At 44.3% G+C, this 26,741-nt stretch overlaps 1 protein-coding gene across 1 annotated transcript in view; it reads left to right on the top strand.

Annotated features, from left to right (window-relative positions):
* The first annotated feature begins 306 nt into the window (after positions 1-306).
* Positions 307-26,741, top strand: part of LOC119977814 (stromelysin-1-like) — a 47,554-nt gene continuing 21,119 nt past the window's right edge. The window contains exons 1-6 of the mRNA XM_038819042.1: positions 307-453; positions 4,840-4,994; positions 7,955-8,100; positions 8,554-8,679; positions 13,431-13,592; positions 23,383-23,563. Of these exons, the coding sequence (XP_038674970.1) occupies positions 346-453; positions 4,840-4,994; positions 7,955-8,100; positions 8,554-8,679; positions 13,431-13,592; positions 23,383-23,563 (878 nt within the window). The 5' untranslated portion in view covers positions 307-345. The remainder of the gene's footprint in view (positions 454-4,839; positions 4,995-7,954; positions 8,101-8,553; positions 8,680-13,430; positions 13,593-23,382; positions 23,564-26,741) is intronic.

Here is a 26,741-nt window from a genome sequence, read left to right as displayed (position 1 = left end):
TATTGGACAAGTGTAAGAGTCCAGGGCTAAATAATGCCATCACTACATGGGTTTGTAAATCATTATATATATTCTACTTTATCCTACTGCTTCGCGAATGCTTTATTGCTTTTTTTACTTCCTCATTTTTGTTTCAAAGGAATAGGATTGACTGAAATTCTGTTTAGCAACAGCGCAATCACTACACTAGGAAAATACTTGGCCAATGTTTCAGCAATAATTACTCTGAGGCATGAATTTTTGGTTTGCGTCATTGGGTTAATTAATACTCCAACTCTATATAAAGATACGCAGTGGACACTGTCTTTTATCGGAAACCTGTTCCCCACACAGTGAACAACCAAAATGAAGACAATGTGCTTCTATCTTACGGTTGTGCTCAAACTAGGCTTTCTAGCCTTTTCCTCAAGTGCACTTCCATTGCCTACAGTGAAGGAGAGAGGAGGTCCTAAGGTATGTAAAGAACTTACGCATTTTAATATGAAGGAAGGCATATCTAATACTATTCTTTCTTTCAGGTATGTAAGAGTAATATGTAATTATGATGAACCTTTCTTGTTTCATTCTGTTTATGTTTCTTTTTGATCTTTTGTTTAAACATTACTGATAATAACATTCTGTGAAGCACTAAGCCGGGTGAAGCTAAAGTTAAGCCAAACAACGTCTGTGCTACACTACAACACTGTAGGACTATCCACAGCTGCACAAAGTATCAAATGTCCCTCTGGCTTTTCAACAACTCTAGTTTAGCTGTTTTCAATCATAAAATCATAGCCATGTTGTCATAATGGTACACGGAGGCTAATCGAGCGGCACGGTGGTACAGTGGTTAGCCCTGCTGCCTCACAGCTCCAGGATCCCAGATTCAATTCCGGCCTTGGGTGACTGTCTGTGTGGAGTCTGCACGTTCTCTCCATGTCTGCGTGGGTTTCTTCTGGGTGCACCAGTTTCCTCCCACAGTCCAAAGATGTGCAAGTTAGCTGGATTGGCCATGCCATATTGCCCTTTAGTGTCCAAAAGGTTAGGTCGGGTTATGGGGATGAAGTGGAGGCCTGGGCTTGAATCGGGTGCTCTTTCCAAGGGCAGGTGTGGAATCGATGGGCCAAGTGGCCTCCTCCTGCACTGTAAATTCAATGACTAAATCAGCCCATCGTATCTATGCTAGCTCTCTTTAGAGCAACCCAAACATTTTAATTTCCCCGCCCAATCATAATAGACATGTAATTGCGAAGTGCCCATCCAATATTAGAACATAGAACAGTACAGCACGGCCCTCGATGTTGTGCCGAGCAATGATCACCCTACTCCAACCCACGTATCCATCCTATACCCGTAACCCAATAACACCCCCCTAACCTTACTTATTAGGACACTACGGGCAATTTAGCATAGCCAATCCACCTAACCCGCACATCTTTGGACTGTGGGAAGAAACCGGAGCACCCGGAGGAAACCCATGCACACACGGGGAGGACGTGCAGACTCCGCACAGACAGTGACCCAGCCGGGAATCGAACCTGGGACCCTGGAGCTGTTAAGCATTTATGCTAACCACCATGCTACCGTGCTGCCCCATATTCTTCTGAAATGATTCATTGTTGCTGCTTCCACTAGCCTGAGTGGCAGAAAATTCCAGGCCATCATCATGTGCTGTGTTTAAAAACTTCTCCCTCCCTCCCAAGCTTTCTCATTCTCCAATCAGCTAATGTGAATGGGTTTTGTCTTTCCTAGAGTTGGCAGAATGTTATACTCCTCTATCACAATCTCCCTCTGACAAGGAGAACCCCAACTGTTCCAACCCAACTTTGTAGCCCAAATCCCTCATCCCTGGAACCATTCTAGTAAATCTTCTTTGCATTCTCTCAAGGACCTTCACACCCTCACTAAAGTGGGCTATCCAGAATAGGATGTGATTCTCTAATTGTGGCCAAACCAGAACTTTATGAAAGTTCAGCATTTTGTTTCTATTTTTTTGCTCAATACCTCGATTTATAAAGATCAAAATTTAATTTGCTTTGCTGGCTACTCCCTCAACATGTTCTGCCACTTTCATAGATCTATGCACATGAACCCCTGAGACCCTTTGACCCTGTACAATTTTTAGTAGTGTGTCATCTTGTTTATATTAAAATGAAATTGCTTATTGTCACAAGTAGGCTTCAAATGAAGTTACTGTGAAAGGCCCCCAGTCGCCACATTCCGGCGCCTGTTCGGGGGAGGCTGATACGGGAATTGAACCATGCTGCTGGCCTGCTTGGTCTGCTTTCAAAGCCAGCGATTTAGCCCTGTGCTAAATTATGCAGCCCTTCTGCCAAAATGCCCCAGACTTCTCTGTATTAAACATCCATCTGCAACCTTTCCTTCCATTCCATTAACCTATCTATGTTGTGTTGCAATTTGGAATCACTGTTTGCCACACTTTCACGTTTGGTATCACCCACAAGAAATTTGACATCAATATATTACTGTCTCATCCTCCAGCCTAAATGATAATCATTTAACATGATTCTCCATTTTCTGTCCTTAAGTCAAGTTGTTACCCAAACTGATACTCCTCTATTTCATTAGCCTTAGTTTTGTTAACCAGCCTTTTACACGTATTCTGTAAGTGCTTTCTTAAAATCATATGGACCTATATCATGTTCCCTTCATCACCTCCTCTGTTAGTTAATTTAAAGATTCAATAAGATTAATCGAGTTTAACAGCCGGCACTCAGACCTCACTGGCTGGCAGACCCTGGCTCTGCTGAGGCAGGCTCCTCTTATACCAGATATTCCCTGAGCAGGCCCTGTGCCTCCAACCACCATGCGTCCACAATGGCAGCTGTGACCAGGTAGATAGCGAGCATTTCTGGCTGTACTCCATCATGCATTCTCTGCAGGGGGGTGGGGGGTAAGAAAAGACATGTTAGCTGGATGAGTATTCCCTTGCCCATCCCAATCCAACAAGCTACAGGGTGCACTTCAGCTCCACCCTCCACATGTCCCCCCAAACCAATCCCACCCTTCAGCCATTCCCCCAATATGTTGCCTTCCACACTGCACCCCGTCCCCATCACTGAGTGGCACCAGGGAGTCTCCATCCTCACCACCCGTCCCTGTCAACAGGGGTACTGGAGGTTGCCACAAACCATGTAGATGGTAGGCTCTGTGGCCGCTGTACTGTTTCCCCAGTGTGGTCTACTGTGGGTCTACAATGGGTGTCCTCATTGAGTGGGCCATGTGTTATCCCACCAGCAGGGGTCATCTGGTTTTGCATTGAAGAGGGTCACCGTATGCCACCAATCACCTCCATGCCCAGAGGCTTGTGTTTGGGCAGGCCCTACAGAAGGGGGTGAGGCAGGGGAGTGTGCGTCTGCTGGCAGCTTAGCTGCAGTGTGATATGGGTTCTGGGTGTTGTTGTTGAAAACTCACCACTATTCTTAGAAGTCCCCCTATACCAAAAAGGGCCGACATTCTAAATGGTGAACAGGGATTCTCACTCCCTGACTCTGATGCAGGCTTCGGTGGGTGCTATTCAGGTCAAACTATATTTTCAAGTTAGCCCCCGGTATAACCCAAACCTTCACAGAAGATTTCATCTACTTACCACTGAGTAGCATCGGTCCTGGGTCCCGCAAGGCTAAGTAAGTAAAGTAGACTTTGGAATAACCACTGTTTCAGGCTCAAACTTTTAAGTTATTTTATTGTTATATTTTTTCTTTTAAAAGCTGCAATCACTGTCTTTACAGAAAGGTAAAAAGATCTTGCTTCTGGATCCTTCTGGTTGGTTGAAGGGACCTTCAGGCCCAACTTGACAATCAATCTTCTTTTTAAAATCTGGTCTTCTTTAGATGTATTCGCTGGTGAGCTCAGTTGCTATATCCTATCTTTCCCATGTACTGATCTGTGAGTGCTGGCTCTCCTGACTCTGCCCTCTGCTTCTGAGCTGACTCTGCATCCTCTTTAAATTCTGGTCTTCCTTAGATGTATTAGCTGTTTTAGCTCAGCTACTTTGCTTTGTACCTTTCCCATGTCCGAGCTGACTGTAAGCTGACTCTGAGCTGCTTGTTCCTTCTCTGGTTCTCCCTCTCTCTCTCTCTGGGTTCTGGTAGTGTCTCTGCCCCTTTCTCAGGGTTTATATATTTTTCTAACAGTTATTAAGTTTTTATGACTTTATTGTAAAGTAACTTTTATTTCACTTGGATTGTAAATAATATAAAATCCTCAACACTTCAGAAATCACAACTATCAAACATATTTATTGGATAATAAAAAGATTGGGAATAATTTTCTCTCTCATGAAAGGTGATAGAATGGCTGTTTATGCTTAAATAACGACCTGCTAACAATTTCAGTCTTAAACTTCCCACTTTTGAAAGTCATGTGTTTTGTGATTTTTATCATTCGGTTGTCAATAATGGATAGAAAAAAAAATAGACAGCATTTGTTTTATAATAATAATAATCTTTATTATTGTCACAAATAGGCGTAAATTAACATTACAATGAAGTTGCTGTGAAAATCCACTAGTCGCCACACTTGGGTGCCTGTTCGGGTATACTGAGGGAGAATTCAGAATGTCCAATCCACCTAACCTGCATATCTTTGGGGACTTGTGGGAGGAAACCGGAGCACCCGGAGGAAACCCACACAGACACGGGGAGAACGTGCAGTCTCCAGACAGTGACCCAAGCCGGGAATCGAACATGGGACCCTGGCGCTGCGAAGTAACAGTGCTACCCACTGTGCTACCGTGCAGCCCATTTTCATTTAAAACAGAACTTCAACTCTTTGTGAAAATAGAGGAAAGGAATAAGATAGTATCACAATGAAAATGAATTTTTTTTTTGGGTCAAGGTAACACAGAAAGCTTACAATCTTCAAGTAGCTGGAAGCCTGGTCAATGGGTCAATGGATAAAGCACAGCTACCTCGTTGTGGTGTGACTGACACAGAAGAGTTCAGCTTTTTTCCAGGTCAACCTAAATTTCGAAAGATGGCTCTCACCTTCAGGTATAGATTTTGATTATGTGACATGTCATGTTCATTTAGTAATATTAATTATTTTTACGAGTACAAATTTCAGTTGCAAGTGCATCAGGCACAAATGACACAGCTTACCATTGTTTAGGTACTAGCCTTACTCTGTGTCCTTATGTTCAGTATACAGAGCAGGGCAACACACTCGGCTTGGCCAGGCTTGTCACGATCCAAAAGATGATGATGAAAAAAAAATAATGCTTGAATGTGACCAGAGAGGCTGAATGGTGTTGCAGTTGTCAGCACTATTGTGACCAGAGAGGCTGAATGGTGTTGCAGTTGTCAGCACTATTGGTTTATATGGCTCTTTATCCATTTGAAACTCTAAAAGGCAGTTTGCTTGGTAGGTAATGTGGATAGAAGCTTTTTGAAGGACATTAGTTTGTTAAAACTGCACCTTATCTCCAAGCTGAGTGTGACAAAGGCACTCTAAATGTCCAGAACTACCATGGTATATTATACTCACTGAGCAAACCATTATTTTCTGCTTCAGGAGAAGACAAAGGAGAATTAGAGACAACATACAACCTGAAATCAGTTGCAGCTTAGCTGCTAAAGAGGTAGCCATCTTTTCCTTGCCCCATATTATTTAATATACAGGCCCCAGATGCTTATTTCAGAACATTTCCATAGAGACCTGTCTGTTAAAACCATAATCTTTGAGTGAGACAGTGAGAGAAATATGTAAATTCACAATCATTCAAAATCCTTTTGTCGAACAAGGGCAGTTCTGCAAGTGGCTGGCGGGATAATCAATGCCTTGAGATTTTTTTGCCATCAATCTTTCTGAGCAACAGAAGATTTCTGTGAAGCTTTAAGTACATAACTGGCTCCTGCATTTGACAGTTACATTATTTAGCTAGGAATAGACTCACTATTTCCCCCACACAAACCAGTATTTGAAACAATAACACTTGGTTGGTAAAAGGACAAATCATCTGTACATGTGCAAAGTACGTTGAACAACACAAACTCTTCACTACTAACTTCAAATCAATAAATACCAGTAAATAAATTCTCCACAACACTTATTCCACCCCATCCAAAATTAACTCTCACAATACAAAGTTCCCAGTTTATTTATCACATAAAGTGTGAGATTGCAATCACATGTAAGGGTAGGGGTGAAGAACATTAGGGAATGTGGGAACTTTACAGCAACTCAACATGATCATTTTCTGATGCTAATCCACAAATGATCCGATTTGTTTAATCCAATGTCAAGATGTGTAATCAAGGATTTATGAACACCTCAATCTCCAGGTTGTAAGTAGCACAATAACTACTGGGCTATCAGTCCCCTCAGGGAGGCTTTGTCTGAGTGTTGGATCTTGTCCACAAAGACCTGCCATAGAAGGCCCTGATCTGCACGGTATTGGGCAGCTCAATCAGACAGTTACATAGCAGTGCACAAATGCAGAATAGTTTCACACAGACATATCCCCAAACATTTCATGCTGCTTGGGCACTTCCAAATAAATTGATAAAGTTCTTCTGCTGAATCTCCAAATTCAATTTGTAATGAGGTCCTTAGAATCAAAAAGCTCGGCAGCAGAAGCAAATCAAGAATCAATTCTTCTGTCAGAATCCATCCTCATTCTTACTCAGTGATCCACAAAGTCAAGGCAGCATTTCACCGAGTGTGGTAGTAAGGAGCCCAAGGAAAACTGGAATAAATAGGAATCAGGGGGGAAATTCTCCACTGGTTGGAGTCATACGTGGCACAAATGAAGATGGCTGTGGTTGTTAGGGGTCAATGATCTCAGTCCCAGGTCATCACTGCAGGAGTTCCTCAGGGTAGTGTGCTCAGCCCAACCACCTGCAGCTGCTTCATCAATGACTTTCTTTCCATCAAAAGGTCAGTAGGGATGATTACAGAAGACTGCATAATTTTCAGCACCATTCATGTCCAAAAGCAGCAAGACCTGGACAATATCCAGACTTGGGCTGACAAAAGGCAAGTTACATTTGGGCCACAGAAGTGCTAGGCAAGACTATCTCCAACAAGAGAGAATCTAACCATTGCCCCTTGACTTTCAATGGCATTACCATCACTGAATCCTCCGCTATCAACATCCTGGGGATTACCATTGACCAGAAACTGAATGGGACTAGTCATATAAATATTGTGGCTACAAGAGCAGGTCAAAGGCTAAGAATCCTGCAGCGAGTAACTCACCTCCTAACTCCCCAAAGTGTGACCACCATCTACAAGGCGCAAGTCAGGAATGTAATGGAATACTCTCCACTTGCCTGGATGAGTGCAGCTCCAACAACGCTCAAGAAACCTCACACCATTCAGGACAAAGCAGCCCCTTTCCCTCCACCATCAACAAAGAGTGGCAGCCAGTGGCTGCTAGTCGCCAGCTAGCGGCATCTATAAGATGCACTGCAGTAACTCACCATGTTTCCTTAGGTACCAACTTTTAAATCCACAATCACTTCTATCTTGAAGGACAAGAGCAGCAGATAAATGGGAACAAAACCACCTGGAGGTGCTCCTCCAAGTAATTCATCATCCTGACTTGGAAATATATCACCGGTCCTTCACCATCACTTGGTCAAAATCCTGGAACTCCCTCCCTGACAGCATTGTGGGTGTACCTGCACCTCAGGGACTGCAGCGGTTCAAGAAGGCAGCTCACCACCACCTTCTGAAAGACAACTAGGGATGGGCAATAAATAATGGCCAAATCAGCGAAGCCCACGTCCTGTAAATTAATTCTTTTTAAATAGTCTCTCTCCTCTAACTGGCCATCTGAACACTTCTGTTTGGATGCTAATGTTCGTAACTGTGGAAGTGACTGGAGAAAGTGGCATGAGCTGTTTTCTGAAGGGTAACACTGATCTTCGATACAACTGCATATAATCAGCATAATTACCCCAATAGTTTTTCTTAAAACATTGATGTATTTGACTTTGTCTCGACACAGATTACTGAACCGTACACCTGACATATCGAATAATGCTGTGGATGACATTATAAGAAAGGCTTTTAAAGTTTGGGCTGATGTTACTCCATTGTCATTTACACAGACAGTAGGACTTTCAGACATTGAAATGAAATTTGTTACTGGAGGTATGTTCAAACAACAAAATCAGCCAATTGCAAATGCTGGAAATTTGAAATAAGAACAGAAAATGCTGGAAATAATTGTAGACCAGCTTGCATCTATAAATAAATGTAATCTTTCAGGTGCATATGGTATAAAAATAAAAGTTGATATGGAGTCTAAAATAATGGTGACCCCAAAACTACAGAAATGTTCTACAAACCCATTCGATTCATCAGTATGTCTGTGTGAACCACATCACTCATCCTTACTTGATCTAGCCTATATGTGACTCCAAATCCCCAAGAATCATGATTGACTCTGCACTCTTGAATTGAAATCAAAGTGGGAGCTCATGCTCAACTGTCTTATTTCCAGCATTGCTTTATTTTGTTTTGTGTTCAAGCACTCACCTATAATTTTCATCCTTAGCTGCAAATGAATCGTTCCTGATAAATGTGTTCAATTCTTCTTGCTAGAGCATGGCGATGGAAGTCCATTTGATGGACCAGGTCGCATTCTGGCCCATGCCTTTGCTCCTGGACCAGGCATTCGCGGTGATGTTCATTTTGATGAGGCTGAAAGGTGGACAACAAATAGTCAAAGTAAATATTTTCACCATTACTTAAAACTCGATAAGCTAAGTAGCTTGAGACCTTACTGATGGAAAACAAGCAAGCTTGAGGCAGCAGATGGGGCGGATTGTTTGTCTCAGGCATGTATTTGAAAAATTAGAGGGAAGGATATACAGTAGACAGTAGATGTATTACTTCTCACTTGGAGTTACTCTAGCAACAATCACTACAACAACTGCTGTGGTTTAGGGACCCCCACTCTAGCATAGCGATCTCTGCTGTATTGGGTGCAGGAGAGGGTGTGTTTGAAGGTGCATAATTTGCTGGACACTGTATTCTCTGGGGGTCTCCTCTCAGCCAGCTTTTTTTTTTGTTTCTGCTGGTGCTTTGCAATGCCTTTCAAACGTTAGCCACCAAAGGCCACAGCTGTTGACAAGTCACAGTCATAGAGCCATAGAATAATACAGCCACAGAAGAGGACTTTTGGCCCATCGAGTCGACACCGTCAAAACTACGCTAAATCTGCACTAATCCCACTTTTCAGCATTTGGACCATAGCCTTGAATGTTATGACATGCTCATCCACGTACTTTTTATTAGTTGTGAGTTTTCCGACCTCTACTACCTTCCCACGCAGTGCTTCCCAGACTCTCCCCACTTTCAGGGTGAAAATTCTTTCCTCAAATCCCCACTAAACCTTCTGTCCCTCACCTTAAAAGTATGCCTCCTCATTATTGACCCTTCGACTAAAGAGAACAGTTGCTTCATATCCACACCTCATAATCTTACACACCTCAATCAGGTCCCCCCTCAGCCTTCTCTACTCTAAAGAAAATAACTCGAGCCTCTCCAGTCACCCTTCAAAGCTCAAACGCTCCATCCCAGGCAACAATCTGGTAAATCTCCTCTGCACCCTGTCCAGTGAAATCGCATCCTTCCTATAGTGAGGTGACCAGAACTGTACACACCATTCCTGCTGTGGCCTAACCAAAGTTTTATACAGCTCCAACATAACCTGCCCCTGCTCTTATAATCGTATAGATTGACTGATAAAGTCAAGAGTCCCGCATGCCTTCTTAACTCCCTCATTAATCTGTCCTACCACCTTTAAGGATTTGTGGATGGACAGCCCAAGATCTCTCTGTTCCTCTGAGCTTCATTTAGTTCTCCCTTGTCTTGTTACTCCTTCCAAAGTAGGAATAAATTCCATCTGCCACTAATCTGCCCATATGACCAATTTACCTATATCTTCCTGCAACCTAAGACCGTCTGCCCCACTATTAACCAGCCTGCCAATCTCCGCAGACTTACTTATCATCCTCCCCATATTCTCATCTATATTGTTTATATGTATCATGAACACTGAGAGACCTAGAACTGGACACCGGCGTCCAGTCACACAAACAGCCTTCTACCAACAGTCCCACAAGTTACAATGGATCCCATGTGCTTTTACCTTTTTATCAATCTCCCATGGAGGACATTGTCAAACACTTTGCTGAAATGTATTTATGTTACATCAACTCCACTACCCTCATCTATACACCCAATCACCTCCTCGAAAAGTTCGATAACATTTGTTAGGCATGCCAAAACTATACTGACTTTCTGTGATTTAACCTTACCTCTCCAACTGGAGATTAATTATCTCCTTCAGAATTTTTTCCAGTAGCTTCCCTACCATTGATGTGAGACTCACTGGTCTGTATTACCCTGGTTTATCTCTACCATCTTTCTTGAAAATTGGAACCACATTAGCTGTCCTCCAATCCTCTGGCATCTGTTGCCAAGAGGAATTAGAAATTTGGGTCACAGCACCTGTCATTTCCTCCTTTGCCTCCCACAGTAGCCTGCAATACCAAATCATCCGGATCTTGGGATTTGCCCACTTTTCCCAGTTCCTTGGCTGCCGTCGCATCTGTTTTAATGATGGCACTTTCCAAAATGGTGCTACTGACATGTCCTTGTTCTTCCTTAATCATGGTTTCCCACCCACTGTGGTCGACAGGGCTCTCAACCATGTCTGACCCATCTCCTGCACTTCTGCTCCCACCCCTTCCCCTCTCTCCCTCTGGAATATCCTGGTACACTTCTCTATCACCTTCAACACCTCACTCTCTTCCTACAGCATCTTCCGATGCAATTGCAGAAGATGTGACAATTTTAGCTTTACCTCCTCCTTGCTCACCGTCCAAGGGCCTAAACACTCTTTTCAAGTGAGGCAGCATTTCATGTGCACCTCCTTCAACCTGATCTATTGCATTTGCTGCTCCTAATGCTGTCTACTTTACATTGGAGACGAAATGCAGACTGGGTGACTGCTTTGCAGAACACCTTCAGTTCATCCAGAAGCAGGCTCAGACCTTCCTGTTTCGCCTCATTTCAAGTCACTGTCTTGCTGTTACATCCATATGTCTGTCCTTGGCCTGCTGCAATGTTCTAGTGAAGCCCAGCACAAATATCTTCCAATTAGGTACGTTACAGCTTTCTGGACTTGACATTGAGTTCAACAACTTCAGACTGTGAACTGTCTCCTCCAACATTTTTATTTATATCAATTTATTTTTGTTCCTTCCATCAATCTGTTTTCCCTCACCATTGCAATCATGTCTGATTCAATCATGGGACAAACAATAAAAGATGCCTCTTTACACAGGAGACACAGAACCTGGTAAGAACTGCCACTCCAATCACAGATCCCCTTCTTCCCACTCTTGTTATTCCTCCAAAGAAATAATCCGTGATCAAAGAGCAGAAAAAGTGGGAGAGAAGGAGTTCTTGTGTTCTGGGCCCAATCATCTCCAACTGTTTCATCAATGGCTTTCCTTCAATTATAAGGCCAAAAGTGGGATGTTCACAGATGACTGCACAATGCTCACTGTTCACCATTCCCCAGACACTGAAGCAGTCTATGTCCAAATTCAGCAAGCCTGGATAATATCCAGGTTTGCGCTCATAAATGGCATATAATATTTGTGCCACACAAGTGCCAGACAATGACCATCTCCAACAAAAGAGAATCTAACTATCACCCTCTTGACATTCAATGGCATTACCATCACTGAATCCCCACTATCAACATCCAAGAGATTACCATTGACTAGAAACTGAACTTGACCAGCCATATAAATACTGTGGCTACAAGATCAGGTCAGAGACAAGGAATCCTGCAGTGAGTAACTCACCTCCTTACTCCCCAAAGTCTGTCCATCATCTACAAGGCACAAGTCAGGAATGTAATGGAATTATCTCCACTTGCCTGGGGATGGGTGTGACTCTAAAAACACTCAAGAAGCTCACCGACACCCAATACAAAGCATCCCATTGTATTGTCGTCCCTTTAACACAAACATTTGCTCCCTCTACCATCAACGCACAGTAGCAGTAGTTCATGGTACGGAGCCATGTCAAGAGTGTGGGTTCAATTCCCATACTGGCTGAGGTTATTCATCAAGGCCCCATTTCTGAACCTCGCCCGTGCCTGAGCTGTGATGACCCTCAGGTTACATCACCGCCAATCAGCTCCCAAAAGGGGAGAGCAGCCAATGGTCTTCAGTGACTATGGCAACTTTCACTTTCAACATCAACAAGGCGCATGAGGGAACTCACCAATGCTCCTAAAGCATCACCTTCCAAAGCATCAAATGGTACCATCTAGAAGGACAAGGGCAGCGGACACATGGAAATATCACCACCTGGAGATTTCGCTCCAAGTCACTCACCATCCTCACTTGGAAATATATTGCCATTCTTTCACCGTTGTTGGGTGAAAATCCTGAAATTCCCTCCCCAACAGCACTGTGGGTGTTCCGACACCACATGGACTGCAGGCAGGTAGAACTCTAACAGATGACCGGACTGGTCGGGGTGATGGGAGTTGGGGGTTGGGGGTGCGGGGGGGAGGGGGGAGAGTGTCTTGAAATGAAAATGAAAATCGCTTATTGTCACGAGTAGGCTTCAATGAAGTTACTGTGAAAAGCCCCTAGTCGCCACATTCCGGCGCCTGTCCGGGGAGGCTGGTACGGGAATCGAACCGTGCGGCTGGCCTGCTTGGTCTGCTTTAAAAGCCAGCGATTTAGCCGAGTGAGCTAAACCAGCCCCTGTCTTATTTTCCTGACTGAGGAGAGAGAGAGTCTCAAACGGAATTACACCTGTGACTTGCGGCCAAAATGGGAAACTCACAAACTGAGGAAGTGCTTCATTTTATGTTGCTTATCTTATCCTTGTCTCACTCCAGGGAATGGGAGGGCATGGATTCTGTCTGCTGCAAATCAGACATCCATTACTTCCAATACATGATGTGCAGTCATTTCAAAAATCAGTGCATTGCCAATACCCATCTATTTACAATAAATGGAAAGTTAAGTAATTGTGTGATGAATTAAATTTTCTGGACTCTGCGTTAGTAGTTCAGAATCTGAAAATTCACCTTTTTGTGCATTGATTAAATTTCCAGCATGATGTGTTCTATTGAAGTAGAGGTAATACACTTGGTTTTATTCATGTGCATCTTGTAGATGTTTATCATTTTCTGGTCGATATGAACCTGGATCACTTCAAAATAAGTATCAATCGGTGACCTACTTGAAACATATAGATGTAATCACTCGGACATCGTCACTGTACATTTGTTGATCAGTAATTTTAGAATCAATTTCAAAAGCAACATACAAGATAGACAAAAGAACTAAGATTTTGTGCATGTATGTAATTAAAACGTTTGCTTAATGACCTATTCTTGAAGCAATTTTGAACACAATTTTTTAACATTGCTTTTCTAGACTTCAACCTGTTCTCCGTTGCAGCTCATGAAATTGGACACTCTCTGGGGCTTGGTCACTCGAATGATAAAAATGCTTTGATGTATCGCTTCTATAAATTTCAGGAAATCAATGGGTTTCAGCTTCCAGCAGATGATGTGAATGGAATTCAGGCTTTATACGGTACAATAAGAATAACTTTTATCTAATGCCTTTTAATTATATTGTGCCTTTAATGGAATAAGGAGCACTGTCGAGAAAAAACCTAATCAATTAAGAAGATATATTGGTAGATGAACAAAATGTTGAGCAGGGATAGATTTAAATTACTACCTGAAAAGAGGAAAGAGAGGTAGAAAAAGCAATTTAGAGATTGAATTCCAGGTTTTTGCACCTTAGTTGATGGCATGGAAGCTAATTGTAAAGTGCTTAAAACAACAAAAACAGAAGAAGCAGAATGGGGAGTGCACATATCTGAAAGAAGATTAGAAAGCTAGGGACTGACAAGATCACTAGGGAATTCTGAAACAAGGTTTCCATTTTTAAAATTGAGGCATTGCAAACTGGGAACCAAGATGGTTCAGCGAGTACACCCAAAAATGTTGCACCTCCTCTTCCTTTGACTCACCATTGGTAGCTTAGTTTTCTAACCCCCTGTCCTTATCCTCCGAAACGTTCTCCTTATATAGGAACATAGTAACAGGAATATACCATTCGGCCCTTCAAGCCTTTCTCCATTATTTAACTACATCATGGTTGATAGAACATAGAAAATAGGAGCAGGAGGCGGCAATTCAGCATTTGAGCTTGCTCAAATTATAATCATGGTTGATCAACCAAATCCTGCTTCCCTCTGTATTCTTTGATCCCCTTCGCCCCAAGTATGATATCGAACAGCTTCTTGAAAATATACAAGGTGGAATTCTCTACTGCCCTAGACGCCGATATCATAATCGGCCATCAGATGGAGAATCCCTTCCGATGCCCAAATTGGGGGTGGCGCCGGTTTGACTCCGGTTTCCGAGCCTCCGCCCCATCCGAAAAGGTGTCATCGTGTCGCGCTCCGCAGGCCATTGAAACGGTGTTGGCGTGTCATCAGAGGGCCCTCCACAATGCTCAGCCCCCAATGGGCCGAGTTCCCGACTGTACGGTTGATGGTGGTCTGAGCAGTCAGGAACCCTGCGTGGCAGCTGCGGACTGTGTCCAGCGTCGCAACACTCAGCCAGGAGCCGTGCCACTGGCCGAGAGGGCTGGGTGGTGGTGGGGGGGCTTCCACGAGTGCTGGGGACTGATGTGAGGGCCAGGGCATGTCCACGTGGCCTGTAGGCCGTATTTGGCGGGGCCGGGTCCATGCACGGCCAGTGCCATGTTGTACAGCGTGACCATTGCATGTCGTCGCCATGTACACGTGCGGCCAGGAATCCGGCCATTCTCCATCTGTTTTTGGCGCGGGTACCAGGGGTTTCACCCGTTGCCACTGCTAGCCCCCCACCAGTTCCGGAATTGACTCCGATTTTGGCGTCATAAAATGCCTATGAATTCCGTTTCTGCCGGCACTTAGCCGCTGAAGTGAAGAATCCAGCCCACAATGTTTTTGTCTCAACTGCTTTGTGTGGTAGTGAACTCCGTACACCGGGTACTCTCTGGGTGAAGAAACTTCTCATCATCTCTGTCCGAAATATCTACCGTATATTCTCAGGCTCTGACCCCTGGTTCTCGACACCCCCACCATCGGGAACATCCTCCTTGCACCTAGTCCTGTTAGAATTTTATAGGTTTCTATGAGGTCCCCCTTACTCTTCCGAAGTCCAGCCAATAGAATCTTCACCGACTTAATCTCTCCTCAGACGTCAGCCTGTCATTCCAGCAATCAGTCTGGTATACCTTCTCTGCACTGCCTCTATAGCAAGAACATCCTTCCTCAGATAAGGAGACCAAAACTGCGCACAATATTTCAGGTGTTGCATTACCGAGTCCCTGTACAATTGCAGCAAGACATCCCTGCTCCTGTTTCAAATTCTCTCACTGTGAAGGCCAACATATCATTTGCCTTCTTTGTCACCTGCTGAACCTTCATGCTTGCCATCAGCAACTGGTGTACAAGGACACCCAGGTCTTGTTGCACATTCCCCTCTCCTAATGTATGACCATAAGACCATAAGACAGAGGAGCAGAATTAGGCTACTCGGCCCATTGAGTCTGCTCCGCCATTCAATCATGGCTGATATTTTCCCATCCCCATTCTCCTGCCTTCTCCCCATAGCCCCTGATCCCCTTATTAATCAAGAACCTATCTATCTCTGTCTTAAAGACACTCAGTGATTTGGCCTCCACAGCCTTCTGCAGCAAAGAGTTCCACAGATTCACACCCTTTGGCTGAAGAAATTCCTCCTCATCTCTGTTTTAAAGGATTGTCCCTTTAGTCTGAGATGGTGTCCTCTGGTTCTAGTTTCTTCTACAAGTGGAAACATCCTCTCCATGTCCACTCTATCCAGGCCTCGCAGTACCCTGTAAGTTTCAATAAGATCCTCCCTCATCCTTCTAAACTCCAACGAGTACAGACCCAGAGTCCTCAACTGTTCTTCCGACAAGTTCTTCATTCCAGGGATCATTCTTTTGAACCTCCTCTGGACCCATTCCAATGCCAGCACATCCTTCCTTAGATATGGGCCCAAACTATTCAGGTAATAAACTGTCATCCCGATTTTAAACTGTCTGGGGAGGCTGGTACTAATCCCGTACCAGCCTCCCCGGACAGGCGCCGGAATGTGGCGACTAGGGGCTTTTCACAGTAACTTCATTGAAGCCTACTCGTGACAATAAGCGATTTTCATTTTTTCATTTCATTTTGCTACCAAAGTGGATAACCTCCCATTTATCCAAATTACACTGCAACTGCCTACTCACTCAACTTTCCAAATCACACTGAAGGATCCCTGCATCTTCCTCACAGCTCACCGTACCACCTAGCTTTGACAACTGCAAATTTGGAGATATTACATTTCATTCCCTCATCTAAATCATTAATATATATTGTGATAGCTGAAGTTCCAGCGCCAATCCCTACGTTACCCCACTAGTCACTGCCTGCCATTTGGAAAAAGATCCATTTATTCCTGCGTTTTGTTTCCTGCCAACCAGTTCTTTTATCCACCTCAATACACTACCCCTAATCCCATGTGCTTTTAATTTTACACATTAATCTCTTATATGGGACTTTGCCGAAGAATTCCAGTAGATTTGTCAAGCATGATTTCCCTTTCATGAATCCATTCTGACTCTTCACAATCCTGCCACTGTTTTCCAAATGCTCTGCTCCAGAATCTTTGATCATTTTCCCCACTACTGACATCAGGCCAACTGGTCTATAATTCCCTGTTTTCTCCCTACCTCCCTTTTTAAACATTATCTACCCTCCAATCTGTAGGAACTGTTCCAGAGTCTATCGAATCTTGAAAGATGACCACCAATGCATCCATTGTTTCTAGGGCTACTTCCTTAAGTACTCTGGGATGTAGATTACATCTTTTACCTCAATGTCATCTTCCCGCACTATGCCTGTATCTCTTGATGTCATTAGTATCTCGAAATCTATAGACCTTTAGCATGAATTTATTACTGTCTGCGCCTCCATAGACCTCCCAGGAGGTATCCAAAGATTCACCACCTTCTGAATGAAGAAATTCCTCCTCATCCCAATCCTAAATGATCTACCTCTTATCCTGTGACTATGTCCACTGGTTCTAGACCTAGAAACCGGGAGGAAACAATCCTTCCAGAAATTACCGTTGAATCCTGTATTTTGTGCACTTCAACGGGAGCACCTCTCATTCTAGAGAATACAAACACAGACTTCTCAATATTTCCTCAAAGGGCAATCCTGCCATCCCTGGGATTAGTCTTGTGAACCTCTGCTGTACTCCCTCCATGGCCAGCATATCCTTCCTTCAGTGATGAGACCAAAACTGTACACAGTATTCCAGTTTACCAAGGCTCTATACAACTGCAGCAAGACTTCCTTACTCCTGTACTCAAATCCACATGCAATAAAGGCTAAAATACTATTTGCCTTCCTACTTGCTTGTTACACCAGGATATTAGCTTTCAGTTACTTATGTACAAGAACATCCACATCTCTTTGCACATCAACACTTCCCAATTTCTCCCCATTTAAGAAGTACTCTGTGGTGAACGTATTATAGTAACCATTCACCACTGTAACCATCACATTGTATCACGCTGTTGGCCATGTGGGCTCCACCTTACATAGTGCAGAAGGCGGCCATTCAGCCCATCAAGTCTGCACCGACCCACTTAAGCCCTCACTTGCACCCTATCCCCATAACCCAAAACCCCTCCTAAACATTTTGGATACTAAGGACAATTTAGCATGGCCAAACTACCTAATCTACATGTCTTTGGACTGTGGGAGGAAACCGGAGCACCCGGAGGAAACCCATGCAGACACAGGGAGAACATGCAGACTCCGCACAGACAGTGACCCAGCGGGGAATTGAACCTGGGACCCTGGTGCTGTGGAGCCACAATACTATCCACTGTGCTACCGAGCTGCCCCATGGACCATTGTACTGTACTACACCATTGTATCATGTTGATGCCCTTGTGGGCTCTGTCCCTGGCTCCGCTCCCTTGAGGGGAGGTATAAGAGCAGCTCCGCTGTAGGCAGCCCTCATAGCAGAGCAGTCGCAGGCAGGCACTGTTCTAGTTGATTAAAGCCTCTGTTCACTTGTATTCTCTGTCTCGAGTGAATTGATGGTCGCATCATTGATGGTAGGCATCAGGGGAGAGAGGCAAACTGAACTCCTTTTTTTGTCACGCCATCTGTCCATAAGCAGAGGTGTTTCATTTTTGAAATAGCTATGGCGTGTTTCCCCAAACTCCCGTCAAATTTGTAAATGTCAATTTGGAACAAACTCTCTTTACGGTTAAATCAGACATTCAAACCTGGGGCATGCCCATTGCAACTACATACACACACAAGTGCATAAGAAGGAAATAGCTAAGAAAAGGGCTCACAACTGGAAAAGACTTGAATAAAGAAACAAAATTATGGATATTAATTTTGTGAATATCAGAGTCCAGTGAGAATTCTTCACACAGGCACTAAGGTTGAGGTGGGTTCAGCAAACCAAAGGCAGGAGTTTCTGATCTTCCTTTAAGTTGGTAATGATGCAGCAAAATAATGTTGCTATCAGAGATTTAGTCAATTCTACAGGTCATGGCAGGAATCTTCCGGAGAAGCAGGCTTCGACATTGCTTCGACTTGAGACGGGTCTTTTTTATCAGCCTGGAGTCCTGCTTTGGTGTTGACAGGTTGAATGTTAACAGCAGATTGTCCTGAGAGTGCAGGAATGTAGCAATAAAACTTTCCAAAGGCCAAAGGAGCATAGGTCATGTGATGTTGCCCATTGGTGATTCAGTTTCAGGTTAACAACCTGTTGCAATGTCTCTGGCCAAAATCCATTGTTCGCTCGGAGATAGATGGTGGCTATTAACACTTCCACAAGTATAACAGGATTTGATGGCTCCCTCTTGAAATGAAAAAATGAAAATCGCTTATTGCCACAAGTAGGCTTCAAATGAAGTTACTGTGAAAAGCCCCTAGTCGCCACATTCCGCGTCTGTTCGGGGAGGCTGTAGGGGAATCGGACTGTGTTTCTGGCCTGCCTTGGTCTGCTTTCAAAGCCAGAGATTTAGCCCTGTGCTAAACAGCCCCTATTATAGGTTTGTTATAGGTTCAGGCTGGCAAGTCAGATCTGTTAAGAATCCAGCTGATGTTAAATGTTAGGGTATTCTAAATCCCACAAGGGAAACTTGAAATGCCAGTTCTTAACAGTATTTTTTGCAATTTGGTATAATGTAAGGAAAGATGTGAAGACCAGTGAGGAGTGTTCTAGTCTTCTTATAGGAATTAAGTAAAATAAGTGTTAACTAAACAGTAGAACACACAATAAGGCAACTAAAACATACACTTGAATACACCGATGGCAGTACACAATATGTGGGGAAAGAGGTCTTTTTTTGGATGGCAGCTGGTGACTAGTGGCATTCCACATGGATCAGTGTTGGACCCAGCTATTCACGATATACATTAATGATCTGGAAGAAGAAACTGAGGCCATTGTTGCTAAGTTTGAAGATGATACAAAGATACGTAGAGGGAGAGGTTGTGTTTAGTGAGCAGGGAGGCGTCAGAAGGACCTGGACAGACTAGGAGAGTAGGCAAAGAAATGGTAGATGGAATACAATGTGGAAATGTGTGAGGCAATGCACTTTGGGCGGAAGAATAGAGGCATAGACTAGTTTCTAATGGAAACTTGCTTCGGAAATCAGAAGCACAAAGGGACTCAGGAGTCCTAGTTCAGGATACTCTTAATGTTAACATGCAGGTTCAGTTGGCAAAAGCAATGTAAGCATTCATGACGAGAGGGCTAGAATACAAGAGTAGGGATGTACTGTTTAGGCTGTATAAGATTCTTGTCAGAGCACATTTGGAATATAGTGAGCAGTGTTGGGCCCCATATCTAAGAAAGGATGTGCTGGCCTTGGAGAGGGTCCAGAGGAGGATCACAAGAATAATCCCTGGAATGAAGGGATTGACATATGAGGAGCAGTTGAGGACTCTGGATCTGTACTCATTGGAGTTTAGAAGGATGAGGGAGGATCTCATTGAAACTTACAGAATCTTGACAGGCCAGGATGGAGTGGATATGGAGAGGATCTTTCCACTGGGAAGAGAAACTAGAACCCGAGGGCATAGCCTAAGACTGAAGGGATAATCCTTTAAAATAGAGATGAGGAGGAATTTCTTCAACCAAAGGATGGTAAATCTGAGGAACTTAATGCCGCAGAAGACTGTGGAGGCTAAGTCACTGAGTGTCTTTAAGACATAGATAGGTTCTTGATTAATAAGGGGGTCAAGTTTATGGAGACAGGCAAGAGAATGGGTGTGAGAAACAAATTAGCCATGATTAAATGGTGAAGCAGACTCGATGGACCAAATGGCCTATTTCTGCTCCTATATTTTATGGTCTTATAAACCTTATATGGACTAATTCCAACATATATAAATCTTTCCTTAATTAAGGGAACAATATTGAACACAGTACTCCAGATGTGGTCTCACCAATGACCTGTCTATATGAAGCATAACCTCCTCACTTTTGTATTTAATTCCTCTTCAGTAATTTGCTTTCCTAATTATTTGCTGTACCTGTTCATTATGCTTTTATAGTCATGCACTAGGACACCCAGATCCCTCTGCATCTCAGAGGTCTGCAATCTCTCACCATTTAGATCATATGAATATTTTTTATTCCTCCTTCCAAAATGGACAATTTCACATTCTTTCCACAAAATACTCCAGCTAGATCTTTACCCACTTACTTCACCAATCTATATCCTTTTGTCCTCTTCACAACTTTTTCTCTATTTCCCTTTAGTGAGCCAATATTCAATCCATCCCAATATGTTCTCCCCAACACCACGAGCCTTTATTTGCCACTTATCAAATGCCTTCTGAAAATCTAGCACAGTACATTCGCTTTATCCATCTTACACATAAATAAATTGAATAAGTTGGTTAAATATAATTTCCCTCTCATAAAACTATGCTGACTCCATTGATTACCTCGTGTTTTTCTAGGTGTCATCCTGTTACATCTTTGATAAGTGTTTTGAACATTTCCTGGATGATGGATGGAGGGAGACTGCAGAACACTGCAGTACAGAGAGATTTGGGTGTCCTTGTATGTTAATCAAAAACGTTAACATTTAGGATGCTGCAAGTAATTAGGAAATCAAATGGAATGCTGGTCTTTATCGCAAGCTGGTGGGATGTTAAAGTCGGAAAGTCTTGCTGCAGCTGTACAATGAAATTCATGCAACAGTACCTGGAGTATTGTTTATACTTTTGATGTCCTTACTTAATGAGTGATATATTTGCATTGGATGCCATTTAAAGAATGTAAACATGGCTGATTCCTGGGATGAGGGGATCTTTTATGAGGAAAGGTTGAGTAGGTCCAGTCTGGTTGGAGTTTAGAAGGATGAGAGATTAAATTATTGACACATAAGATTCTGAGGATGCCTGAGAGGCATACTGGGAGGATAGTTTCTCTCATGGGGGAATCTATAAACATGGGCACACTTTAAAATTGAGAGATGCAATTTCCCCGACCCCCGTCCCACCAGAATCGGGATGGAACATTGCCATTAGATCCCACGAGAGTGACAGCGCAGTGGTTAGCACTGTTGCTTCACATCGCCAGGGACCCGGGTTCTATTCCCAGCTTGGGTCACCATCTGTGTGAAGTCTTCACGTTCTCCCCGTGTCTGGGGGTTTCTCCGGTTTCCTCCCACAGTCCAAAGATGTGCAGGTTAGTTGGATTGGCCATGATAAATTGCCCCGTAGTGTCCAAATGTTAGGTGGGGTTTAACATCTAAATGTTAGGTGTGGTCTTAGATAGGGTACTCTTTCAGGGTCTGGTGTAGAATTGATGGACCGACTGGCCTCCTTCTGCACTACAAACTCTGTGATTCTATGATGCCGGGATTCCTGTCGGTCATTTTGTCCCATTAGATCACTGTCAGGGCGCCCAGGTGGGCACTCTCAGGCTGGCAGGAGCACTGCCAGGATGCCAGGCTGGCAGTGCCAAGGTGCTTTCCTAATTACTTGCTATACCTGTATATCTAGCCTTTTGTCATCCATCCACGAGGACACCTGGATCCCTTTGAACATCAGAGGTCTGTAATCTCTCACTATTTAAAGAAGAATATTTTTATTCTTCCCATCCAAATGGAGAATTTCACATTTGGCTACATTGCACCCCATTTCCAAATCGTCTCTCACCGTTTAACCTATTTATATCCCTTTGTCGCCTCCTTACATCCTTTTCACAATTTACTTTCCCACCTATCTTTGTGTCGTCAGAAAATTTAACAACCATATCTTCAGTCCCTTCATCCAAGTAATTTATATAAATTGTAAAAAGGTGAGGTTCCAGCACTGATCTTTGTGGCACACCACTCGTCATGCCAACTAGACAAATACACATTTATGCCAACCCGATAGCTCACCAATCTTCAATCCATGCCAAAATGTTACCCATTACACCATGAACTTTTATTTTCCACACTAACCTTTGATGTGGCATGTAATAACCTCCACAAGGCCCATGTGGAAACCCTAATTGGTCTGCCTGTGGGGCTCGTGCAATATGTGCTTCCCCGGTAATGGGCAGAGGCCGCCCAGCTGAGGCTCATAAGATTGAGCATAAAGGCCAGCCTAAGCAGGGACCGAGATGTTGCTTGGCCCAACGGGGACTGTGAAGTGTAAATAGTTACTGCCATGGGAAGACTTTATGTCGTGTTAAATAAATCCTTTGTTATACCTACCTCTGGCTTCCAGATCATTAAATGGCACCTTACCATATGTGTTTTCTCATGGGGTCATTCGCCTTTGGAATTCACAGAGAGCAGTGAAGTCTAGTTTATTAAATGTATTCAAGGCTGCGTTTGATCAGAAAAAGAGTTGAGGATTTTGGGAGAGAGTCAGAAAAGTCTGAGGAACTGAGGCCACATAAGACCAGCCATGATCTTATTGACTGGTGGAACAGGCTCAATGACCAAATGGCTTGTTTCCTACTGTCATTTCTTACGATTTTTCGCCATGAGCCTCCATGGGGTCCATAGCAAGTGTTGAGGACTCCCAGTGCTACTCCCTTTCCACTTTGAACAACTATGTCACCACCTCCCGTCCATTTGTCCAGTCAATGTTACCAGACATACCCTTGGATGGTGGTGGATGAATCTGATACATTGATACTCATAAGGATGAACATGATTTTAAAATGTCAGTATGCCTTTCCTTTTGTGTACCAAATTACTGTATTTCACCAGAATAATTTCTCCTTATTTCTGTGTTATTTATAATAATTTTCTTTAAATTCAGGAGCTCCAGTTGTGCCCCCAAGCCCGAATCCAACACCAGCACCAGGCCCGAATCCACCAGGCCCGAATCCAACACCAGCACCAGGCCCGAATCCAACTCAGCAACCACCACCCTGTGACCCAACCTTGTTCGCGGATGCTATCATTGCAACAAATAGGAATATTCTTTTGTTCAAGAATGGGTAAAGATACACTTCTTAAATCTCCTTTTAGTTTTATAGAACAGAATTTTGAGCCTGCGTTAGCCATCAGCATAAACAACAACGCAGGCCCAAAGTCAAGAAACAACATTCTCACCAGCAAGATCTAGTATCCCGATTTTCCATACCCCTCGCCTGTGATATAACCAGGTACCCGCCCAAGAAGGTCAGGAACCTTATTTTAATAAAGTATAATATCATTGGCGAGCCATCCCACCGTCACTTCCCCATCATTGAATTTTCAAACAGATCTATAAGAACATCGGGCCAGCATGGTTGCGCAGTGTGGTAGCCCTACTGTCTCACGGTGCCGAGGTCCCAGGTTCGATCCCGGCTCTGGTTCACTGTCCGTGTGGAGTTTGCGCATTCTCCCTGTGTTTGCGTGGGTTTTGCCCCCACAACCCAAAGATGTGCAGGGTAGATGGATTGGCCACTCTAAATTTCCCCTTAATTGGAAAAAATTAACAGGGTACTCTAAAAAAAAATTTTTAATCTCTGAAAACGTGACCCTGGCGACCTCACCTCTGAAGGGGATATGAGGTCGCCACTACCCACCAGGGAGTTCAATGAAGAGTGGGCACTGGAGAGGAAATGGGGGAACCAGCTAAGTAATTTTTGGGGATGACGTGGGGGGGGGGGGTGGGGGGTGGGGGTTGAGTGCTGGCGGAGGGCTTTCTGCTTACATGCCTTTGCAGGCTTCCGTTCTTGTGGTGCTCTTGATGTTTAATGTGCCTGCCGTTGGTGGGGTGGGGGTGGTTACTGCTTTAGTGTCGACTTTGCACATCGAGCGTCAATCTTTCTGTGGTTTAAGTGATGTTTCCTCTGTGTGATTGTCTTTCTGGGATGGCAGCTGGAAGTGAGTGGGAGCATTAAAGTCCAAAGTGTCAGTACAGAGGACGACTGTGAGGTCCCATGATGGGGCTCGGTGACACTCCAGGTTGGATGGGCAATGTGGGGGACTATGACATGGGGTATTGATTAGCTCCATGAGGGCAATCGGACCCAGACACAGAAGGGAAACCGAGGCCAGTCAAATTTATCATTCACCCTCAGGCTACAAGGGACAGCTATAGGGCAATAACAGTGTGGATGCGATTGCCTGTGGTCCAGGACACCAGGCCAACAGAGATGTTATCGTGGGTGCTGGGTGCACAAGATGGAAGGCTACCCATGAAACAGGTCAAAGTCAATGATAACGTTGAGTGTAATTTGGAGACTTGATGTAAATCAGATCAGTCTCGCCTGCCACAGAATGATGCTACTTCCCAAATAACATCCCTGACCCTTCCTTAACAAGTCAATTATGCCTGTTAGGTCAGTATTGTAATAGAAGATTCTGCCACTGATTTGTTCCCAATAATCACAGCCAGCTGTCCCAGGAGAGGGTTCCCACAGGCATCATTGAGGCCTTCCGTACCTGATGGGTACAGCAAGGTCTGGGGTGCTTTGTTAACCCTTTATTCACATTTCAGCTTGATGTTTTAAGTTTCAATTTATCTTTGTTTTTGTTTAGGGCAGTATCTCTTTAAGGGGTTTCCCTTTTAACTTTGTCCCTCAGTTTGTTTAATTTAGTCCAATTGGTTCGATCAAAATAGTTGGTGCCCACTAGTTAATCCTTTGGGAACTGAGCGCCCAAGCATTGAACTATAAGGCTTGCACTCACTTCTTAATAAGAGAGATGTGACACAGGTTTAACCCCAATACAAGGGGCAATGGCAACAGAGTTCAGCAAACAACCCTGAAAAGAGAGGTGTTTTGGCTGTGTTTCACCATCCCCAGGAAGACAGCACACAGATCAAGTCAATGTATGGAAGCGCTCTCAGTCCTCACCCTTGGGAGGGTTCTGTGGGTCACTAAGATTATCCAAGGTAGATACCCATCTTCCACAAGTTAGCAGAGGCTCATGTCGAGACATGGCCATTATGTGAGAGAATAAGGGAATAAAGCTCATTGGAAAGGCACTCACGTAAGGGTATGTGCACGGGTGGATGCCCCAAGAGGTGATATGGCGATGGGTCAGGGCATTGACAGGACTCCCCATTGTTCACAGATCTGTCTCCTCCCTACCAGTTCTTGGAGTGTGGGGTTGATGGAGCCAGTGACACTGGCTGTGCTTCTGATTGCAGTGGACCAGGGGACAGGACGTCAATGTGCAGCTGCACATCAACAGGACCAGCACACTGCAGAGGGATGGAAGGGCCTGATGGGTTACCGGGGTAGGACCACACATTAAGGCTGCTCGGAGGACTCACTACCAGTCGCGAGTGCAGCTGAGAACAGCATACCTCCGTATAACAGAGAATCAGTGCCAAAAACAACTGCATCTGTTCCGAGAGACAGTGGACAACCTGTGTCAGATGAGGTCAACTATTGCCTGTGACCCTGAAGGTTACAGCCACACTGACCTTTTAGGCCAATGGTTCTTCTCAGGGCTGCACGAAGGACCCAGTGGCATATCCCAGCCCGCTGCACATAAATAGAAAGAGGTGACTGATGCACCATTTGTGAGGGGACATCGTGACATCAACTTTGACTGGGACTAGGCTGGCAAAGACACCAGAGTCATGCGCTTTGCTCACATGGCTGACCTGCCTCAAGTGCAGGGTCTCATTGGCCGCACGGACATGGTCTGCATTCCCATTGGCACATGGGGTGCCTTCATGCACACAGAGGATACCTCTCCTTGAATGTGAAGATTGTGAAAAATAGCATCAAGCGCATTATGTAGGTGTGTCCCCATTTCCCAGGGAGTATCCATGACAGCTCTCAGCTCAGCTCCTGGCTGTCTTCAAGGGAGAGCAGTGGCTGGAAGGATGGCTCCTTGAGGACAGGAGTTGGCACCTCAGGAAGTGGCTGATGACGCAAGTGAGGAGGGCCCAAACACCTGGTAAGACTCATTACAACGAGACTCATGCATCTACAGGTGCACTTGTGGAGCAGATGATTAGCCTGCTGAAGATATGGTTTAGGTGCCTGGCGTGGTCAGGGGGTGCCCCCAGTACAGCTCCCAGAGGGTATTGCACATCATCATGGTGTTCCTGTACCCTCCATAACCTAGCATTACAATGCGGCAGGGAGTTGGCTGAGGAGGAGATGGAGAGCTGCCACATCTCCTCAGAGGAGGTGGAAGTCGAGGAGGGCAGCAAGGGGCAACTCCCAG

The sequence above is a fragment of the Scyliorhinus canicula genome, chromosome 14 (assembly GCF_902713615.1).
Source record: "Scyliorhinus canicula chromosome 14, sScyCan1.1, whole genome shotgun sequence".
In the NCBI taxonomy this organism is placed as follows: domain Eukaryota; kingdom Metazoa; phylum Chordata; class Chondrichthyes; order Carcharhiniformes; family Scyliorhinidae; genus Scyliorhinus; species Scyliorhinus canicula.
This window is presented reverse-complemented; position numbering and strand designations above follow the sequence as displayed.